At 39.4% G+C, this 8,163-nt stretch overlaps 1 protein-coding gene across 3 annotated transcripts; it reads right to left on the reverse strand.

The window, feature by feature from the left end:
• Positions 1-1,630: 1,630 nt before the first annotated feature.
• fam151b (family with sequence similarity 151 member B) lies at positions 1,631-7,944 on the reverse strand. 3 transcript variants are annotated; one of them, XM_029440579.1, is made up of 5 exons: positions 7,480-7,944; positions 6,014-6,173; positions 5,721-5,938; positions 4,528-4,663; positions 1,631-1,854 (listed from the first exon to the last, which is right to left on the reverse strand). In XM_029440579.1, exons 1-5 carry the CDS (start codon positions 7,631-7,633, stop codon positions 1,830-1,832), a joined length of 693 nt encoding a protein of 230 aa, XP_029296439.1. In that variant the 5' UTR covers positions 7,634-7,944; the 3' UTR covers positions 1,631-1,829. The 3 variants fall into 3 exon arrangements, with proteins under 3 accessions (XP_029296439.1, XP_029296440.1, XP_029296441.1); XM_029440580.1 differs by lacking the exon at positions 1,631-1,854 and adding an exon at positions 2,633-2,766 and having other exon boundaries at positions 4,513-4,663; positions 7,480-7,943; XM_029440581.1 differs by lacking the exon at positions 1,631-1,854 and adding an exon at positions 2,633-2,766 and having other exon boundaries at positions 4,513-4,663; positions 7,513-7,941.
• Between the last annotated feature and the right edge of the window lie 219 nt (positions 7,945-8,163).

Consider the following 8,163-nt stretch of genomic DNA (forward strand, 5'->3'; position numbering starts at 1 on the left):
CTCTTAGTCATTTGTATTAATTTACAGGTGAAGGGATCTAAAAAAGCAAACAAAAAAACACCTGGACTGAATTTATTTGAAAAAGGGGTTATCCTTAACATGGTCATATGTTGTGTCTGGCATTTTACTGCAAGACCAGCTGAATAGGTCAGTCTCTGTCCTAGCAGCTCTGCAAGGTGGGGTAACTACCATTTCACTGCATTATCATCACAAATTGCAAGTCATCTTGAGAGCAGAGCAATAATACATTAACCTATATTTTAAATGTTTGCAATTTCCACAAAATATTTAGTAAGTCAAATAAACTAGTCAGGAGTTTACCAATCCTAAAGGGGACACCTGGCTGAAATTACAGCAAGTTTTGCAGATGGTAACTGTAGGAGCCAATTAGTGCTCCTGCTATAAGTAGGAACCAATGTTTGTTGACAGTGGTGTTCCGCCGGAAGTAAACAGTTTTTGACCACACATACACAAGTAGGCTGAGGTAGCGTTGGCTCCACAGACTAAGTGATTGTGTGTCATGTTTTGTTTGCTGTTAGGAAATCTGATTTAAGAAGAGAAATAAATGGACTGAGTGTTCAATTACAAACGTCTTGTATCGGAATCTTTTATTCAGCAGACACGACAACAAGTGCGTCAATTAGTAAAACAAAGCAGAGCCTCAGTGGCTTAAAGTGTTGGCTTCTACAGTAACTTTACAAGACATGAACTGTAACACCACCCATGTTGTCCTACAGTCTTGAGTGCCCCTGTGGTCGCGTTTGTATAGGTTAGAGTCTAAAATAAGACTGAGGGACAGGCTATCTAACTGCTTGCAAACCTACTTGTCTGTGTCAGGCATCATCTGGTGTTTCTATCAGAGGGACATCACTTTGAAAGTTATAGGCATCAATGCCATCAAAAGCCTCAAGCAACTACAGGCTTTCTCGATCTACACAAAGCCTCATGTCACCCACGCCTGAATGAGGGACACTTTATTATCACGGATATTAGGTGCTAAGTGTGGTTCATTCCTGGGAGCATTTAACATTCCTGTGTTTGTTACGTTGTCTTTAATTACTGAATGAGCTACAGTAAATGTTCTAGCTCTAAGCGACCTGCACAGACTCATCTTAAAATAGTTCTGGATTAAACTAAACTGGTTGCAAGAGGGAGGATTAGAGCTACTCTAGGACTAAATTGAATCTTAAATTAATCCAACTGTTTTGTTTGTGAGGCAGCATGGACCTTTATGGGCAGCATTTAATCCATTAAATTACTATGATGAAATAACCTTTTGAGACCGCTTTAGAATGTACAAAATAATATCTTTGCTTAAGCCTAGCCTTTCCTCCTCGTCTCAAAGAGGAAGGCCTTTACCTACTTCGCACCAAGTTTTGCAACTGGAACTTTTCATGGGGAAACTGGTGATTTGTGTGGCGTCAGTGAAGCAACTGTTTGTAGAATAGTTCACAAGTCTGCAAGGCCATTTGCGAATTGAGGAGTATTTATATAAAGTTCCCTAATGCTGCTGCCCAAGCCAACTATAAAGTGCAGTTCTATGAATATGGCCACTTCCCAGGAGTGACTGGCTGCATAGATGGATGTCATGTTCCCATCAAGTGTCCATCAACTCTGATGCTGAGGAGTACAGGAACCGTAATAACTGGTTTTCCATCAAGGTCCAGGGTGTATGCAATCCTAATTTAGAGTTTCATTCATTTTTTGCTCATGAAATTCTCTGGCTAACTTTTCATGCATGGTCATCTTTGTTGTTCTCTGCTGGTGGTGGTGGCACCATCGTCTCTCTGGGATGCTACAGCAGATGTGGATCACTGTGCCCTGGCTCTTCAAGCCTGTTCAGATTCCTTTCCTCTGGGAATAGAACACCATTAGAAACACAAATATAACGAGAGAGAGAGAGAGAGAGCGAGAGAGAGAGAGAGCGAGAAGAGAGAGCGAGAGCGAGAGAGAGAAGTTTTAGATTAACTAGTCCACATTAAGGCTTAATCTAACTCTGTCTGTGAAACCCGACCCCCCAGACACGTTAATTCTAGCCCCTTTTCCGGCGTGATGGTACAACATGTGTTGAAGTAATATATAATAAATAAAAACAGGGATTTGGACAATTATTACACTTTATTAACATACATTTATGCTCTCCACCTTTGACAGAAATTTGACCTTGTTAAAACACACTATTTTCAAACAGAAACAAAATAACATTCTTCAAACCCGCCTTTGTTAGTCTTTCGACTGTTCCAACAATCCCCAAATCTGGTTTGGTCAAAATTAATCCTTAATTCACAGAGTTAGATGTGAAAAGAAACAGACATTAAATCCTCAAAGCCCCCATACTTAATTGATAGAAACAGAAAATGTACCTACTTTCTATCCTTCTTTTCTATCACCTGACACCTAAGATTTATCTTGCAACCCCCTTGGTGGTCCTGACCCCAGATTAGGATCCACTGCTGTAGCATATTATGATGTGAGATCATGGCAGATAAACCACAGGAAAGGTTCGGCAGAGACGAGATCCACTTTCCTCTCTCCACTTCGGGGCATCGACTTGCTGTCAAGAGTTAAGAAATTGCAGCCAGACACCTTCTAGGTATGTTTTGGTAGACTTTTAGCTATTGTTTTGCAATGTCATACTGAGTTTTGACCTATGAGAGTGCGGCAGGTCATAGTAGATCCTACTGATGTCAAATTCTTTTTTGTAGGGCCAGTAAATCCTGTAGTATTAACTTGTCATTCTGACCGGTCCACACTGTTAGAGTGTACCTGTGTAGAACATGGAAAGCAAAACATTTAATACACAGCTCAAAGGTATTAACATAGTAGATATAGTATGTTGGTGCAAAAGTCTGAAATAATAATTCATCCTGCATGCAACATGCAAGCTAGGAAACAGATTCAAAAGAAGAGCGGATGTCGCAGAGTTTGAGAAGTGGGTGAACGTGCCAGTGAATGAACATAGAGATGAAGTTCAGCAGTATGACACAAGCACACACTATGCAGAAGGACTAAAGAGGTTGGTGAAAAAGCTACTCTGAATCTTTTACTTTGCTAGCCAAGTTTGCCCACTATGTATTCAGCATCTCTGCAAGCAGCAGCTGTGATAGAAACTCGAGTGTAGCTGAACTTGCGGTTGACCAGAGGAGGATGGTGCCAATACCATCTACAGTGAATATGATTCTCTTCCTTAACACCTAAACAATTCTTACGCCTAAAGAACATTGTGATCATGTCAAAAATGTAAAAATTATATTCTGGATTATATCAGTTTGGACTGAGGTCAAGTTCTGCTGGGAAAGAGGTAGTAATGAGTCCACCAGCCACGTTGATCTGGCCGACATTGGGAAAAGGCAGAGTTAATCTACTAACTCTTAAGGCAGATCATTTATTATTTTGAGATGATATAGTGTTGCATGCTGACTGCACTGTGCGCATTGCCACTAAACCTAATGCTTATCAGTTAGTAGAAGTTATATATTTTTTGCTAGTGGGCCGCACCATGGAAATGGAGGATTTGAATCAACTTTTAATCGTCACACATGTACACAGCACCTCACACACAGGATTAAAATATAACAATATATATATATATTTTTAATTATGTTACAAATAGGCATGCAGTTAAATTTTTGGCCTATTCAAACAAGACAAATTATTAAAAAGATATATATCAGCATACTGTGTTCTATGGATACCCCCGAGTCTGCCCTTTACAGACATGCATTTTATGCTAATCTCATGCCTGGGACAAAAACTATTTTTGGATGCAGATATTTTATGTATACTTTGTCTTTAAGCCAAAGTATACATAAAATAGCATTTCTCTTATTTGGGCCACTATCCTTTCCTGACCTAAGACTAAGGGAGAGACAGAACTAAGATTTATCTCCAGAGGCCATTATGAACTTCAATGTTAAACAAAGCTTTTTGTCAGGAAAAGAATACATTTTCAGAAAAACAAGACAAACAAACAGCTCCTGTGTTATTTTTTGCTTATTCTAGTACCCGGAATAGCCATTTCATTGTCGTGAGAAACATTTTTTCAAACTTGACCTGGCAAAAAAAAAGAAAACTGTTGTTCACAGCCTCATGACACTTTACAACCACAAACTAGAGGCCGAGGGAAATCAGATTCAGATTTATGACTCATGACTCATGAAACTTGACACACAGTGCTGAGCTGCTCAAATTAATCTCCAGGTTCCCAGCTTTCAGATGATGTACACTATGTGGCATATACTGTTGACCTGCTATCTCCCACTAAAGATCCCCTGTGTTAAAAAATATGCATGGGTGAAAGAGCCAAAAGAAAGATTCACATAAAGACCATGTTAATTGGGAGTTTTTGTTTCACGATTATCACACAATGGCCACATTTATAAGAAATACGACAGAATAAAATAAACCGGAATTTTCCTTAAACACAGCATAATGATATGTAATGATATGTAAAAGTCCAGCAGTGGAACTAATCAGAGATAAAATAATGCTGGTGTGACTGAGTGGACTCACTGTGTTGATAATCACCTGTCTGACTGCTGCAGCAGCCATGTGAGCTGCGACAACGACTGGGGCAGGAGAGCGGCACGCACTGGGAAGGTTACAGGATGTTTAAGGGCTCTACATATCTCCTCCATCTCACGCACCATATCCCAGCTGTAACCTGAAAAAATATTCAAACAAAACAAATCTATATGCAAGCTTCCTCCTAAGCTCTAAAGTGCTTTTTCTTATTCATGCGTGGTCTTTCAATTTGAGAGCATGACACATTCAGAGTTTTAAATGCTTTCCCTTGTAACCCATGGTCAGGCACCTGTGTAAATCCCTGACCTGCTCCATCCTTATATCAACAGTAGGTCACTCAGGTCTTCTGACAGGGACTGACGAGCGGGACTGAAGACGAAAGCTTGACCATACCTTTGAAGTGGTGGCTCAGACACTGGAATGCTCTTCCTGATTAAATTTGATCTGCGGTGCTCTCTAGTGTTTGCAATTTTATGCATTTTTAAGTTCTGGTTTTTGTTTTTTTATGGTCTTATTTTTAATAATTTATATTCTTGTAAAGCACTTTGTGATCTTGTTCTAAAATATATTTCATAGAGCGTCCCTTACAGGCGCTTACACTTTTACCAGGTTCATCCACTCCCGTCCACCAAGGCTTTTCACATGTACTGCCCTTGCTTTCTTTTCTTCTTTTGAAATAAAAGGACGCCCGTACACCTTTTACTATAATAGATAAACAGGCCTCCCTTCGATGTGCTACAGGGATAAACAACGTCACCTTCTTGATTCAGGAGCTGCTGGCCACCAAGGTCAAAGTCAAGGACCTCACAACTAAGTTTTTTTTGTGATATTGTTTTATTTTGTACGCTGGCAAGGATGTCGTGAAAAAAACACTTCAGCTCATGCTCATTAACAACTGCACACAGGAGTGGCCATAGTGTTGTTAGTTGCCTGGCAAGATATATAATCAAAGCGATAGCTACTTCAAGATAAACCGTATGACTTAATCTATTGTCCCACATAACAATCACTTTTATGGCCTACTGTTGGCTTTGTGTGTCAGGGTTCCCAAATGAACAGAGTGTGTTCTCTATAACTGAAACTGAATAAAACTTCTCTAAATACTCTGAAGTATTTAGAGAAGTACATGACATGACATGTTTTCTTATATAATTAGTAGAATCAAGGCCTCCACAAAAACACTGAAGTGTCTTCACCTGCGTTATCTGTCCCAGCAGTCCATCCTGTAGTCCACCCGAGAGAGAGCACAGTGTGAGTGGGAAGAAATCTCACAGCAGAAAGGAAAGCCTGAGGTTCCAGAGGTCTGGCCTTTCCCCCAGGACCAGAGAGTATATCTGCATTGATCCACACAGGACGGATCAGCTGAGCCAGCACCTCCTCCAGCAGAACGACAGACAGATACACTGCCTCCAGGCTGTTTGGAGAGTACAGTACAGTGCTAGCATCACATACTACACATTACATAGAAGGGATAAAAGATGTGTCTCACCTCTTAAAGTCTAGTTTTATTCCCTTGTCATACTCCTTCACTCCTTCCAGCCACTCTTTCAGTGTGATGTCACTGTCTGTATCAGGGGGATGTGCCATGATTGGCTCTTTAGGGTCCCGACCTCTTATAATTATGTCTGCCTCAATCATATGAGTTGGACCTAAGGGTGAAAGATGTCGGTCAAAATGGTCAGTGAAGAACTCACAACAGCTGCTATGTCAACACAAAAGTAAAATGTCTCTCTCTGTTCAAACAGCTCTGAATTTATATGACGCCTGTTCAGTTCATACTAAACAATAAATATAAATCCTCCCTTCTAATATTTGCTTTTTGTTCATACTGTCAGAGGTGTTGATTCAACGTTATGCTTAATTTGGATAAACAAATCTAATATCGGTCGACCACATTACGATCAATTAATGTTTTAGCAAAGTGTATCTATTAATCCGGCAGTTGAGTGTATATGGAACAATAAAACTACAATAGAATGCAATGGAAAACAGCATGACAAATCCCCACAGATTAAAATCAATGTCTCTCTGCCAAAGCCTCAACAACAACTGGCCATTAGAAAGTAGGATGTATGGTACTGAAGTCAGGTCAACTTGGTTTAATTGCTTTATTGACTTTATTCTTTATTGATATGCATGTTGTATGGTTGGATAAACTTCATTATGTTGAAATAAAATAAAAGTGACAAAGCATCCGAGCATGAATGCGCCATATTTATGTGAGTGACAGGATTGCATTATTAACAAGCATGTCCCCTATACCTCCACACACAGGCTAATTACTGATTAATCTGCAGATTACTTTCTTGATTCATCAATTAGTTGTTTGGTATATAAATGTCAGAACAAAACATGTCCAGTTTTCCAGAGCCCAAAGTGATGACCAGACAAAACATTTGAAAAGCCAAAGACTTTAGATTTATATTGATATAAAAACAGAGAAAAATAGCAAGACCTCACATTGGATAACTCGATAAATTAATCAATCAAAATAGACTGATCGACGGGCACTTGGGCATGGCAGTAGTTACTGGAAATATTTAAGTAGGCCCTTGACTACTGCTAGAGTGGGTATTGACAAAGTTGTGTTTAATGTCAAAAGTTATTTTGTTACAAGTGTAGTTTCACCACATAAATAGTATTTTGGAGTCTATCTATGCGGTCTGGACACTTGATTGTGTGTGGAAGTACAACTTCTCCAAAACTGGCAATGTACAGTGCAGAGTATACTTTAATGTTGAAAAAGACCATGACAATCACAATTTGACTAATGTCCAGTCATTGGAAAAAGGGAAATATATACTACGTGAACTTCTACAATCACGCTTCAATATTTAGAAGAAAATTATACAAAATATATTACAAAAAAGGAAAAGAGACTAGAAGAGTTGATCAAAATGAGTCTGTCAATTGACAAACATTTGGTAACACAGACTTATGGATACAAATACCAACAGTGCTCTCGTGCAGAACACGGTGTAAATCCACCTGCGAGCGCCTCCGCCAGCCTGGTTCTGCTGTTCACCGCGTGCGACCACCACACCTCCGCAGCGTCCCTCTGCTTTATTCCACTCCGGCTCAAGAAGTACTCGAGCGTCTGGTCAGACATCCTCTCTACGAGATAAAACTACCTGTACATTTTCACACCACTTTAAAATGTGACAGTATGATTTAAATTAACGAATAGGAGTATAGAAGAGTAGGTTAAATTAAGCTTTAAAATGAGCTATTATTAATATTTAGCGTAGTTGAAAATAGTTCATACATTGAAGATATTTTACTGATTACCATTCTAATTCCAAACAACATAAACTCTAAAACATCCGAATAAAACTTTGGCCATACGTAGTTAAACTAAAGAGTCCACTTCATGGCTAATTGTATGGACATATAAAGAGAACGGATGTTTTGGGTTTATTGGCAGATCGCAAACCAACTCAAGGTGCATACCGCCACCTACTGTGTCGGAGTGTGTAGTAGCATGGCATTATATTATCTGAATACTGATTGAGAGAGAGAGAGAGAGAGAGAGAGAGAGAGAGAGAGAGAGAGAGAGAGAGAGAGAGAGAGAGAGAGAGAGAGAGAGAGAGAGAGAGAAAGAAAGAAAGAAAGAACGAGAGAAAGAAATAAATAAAATAC

The sequence above is a fragment of the Cottoperca gobio genome, chromosome 9 (assembly GCF_900634415.1).
Source record: "Cottoperca gobio chromosome 9, fCotGob3.1, whole genome shotgun sequence".
Classification (NCBI taxonomy): Eukaryota; Metazoa; Chordata; class Actinopteri; order Perciformes; family Bovichtidae; genus Cottoperca; species Cottoperca gobio.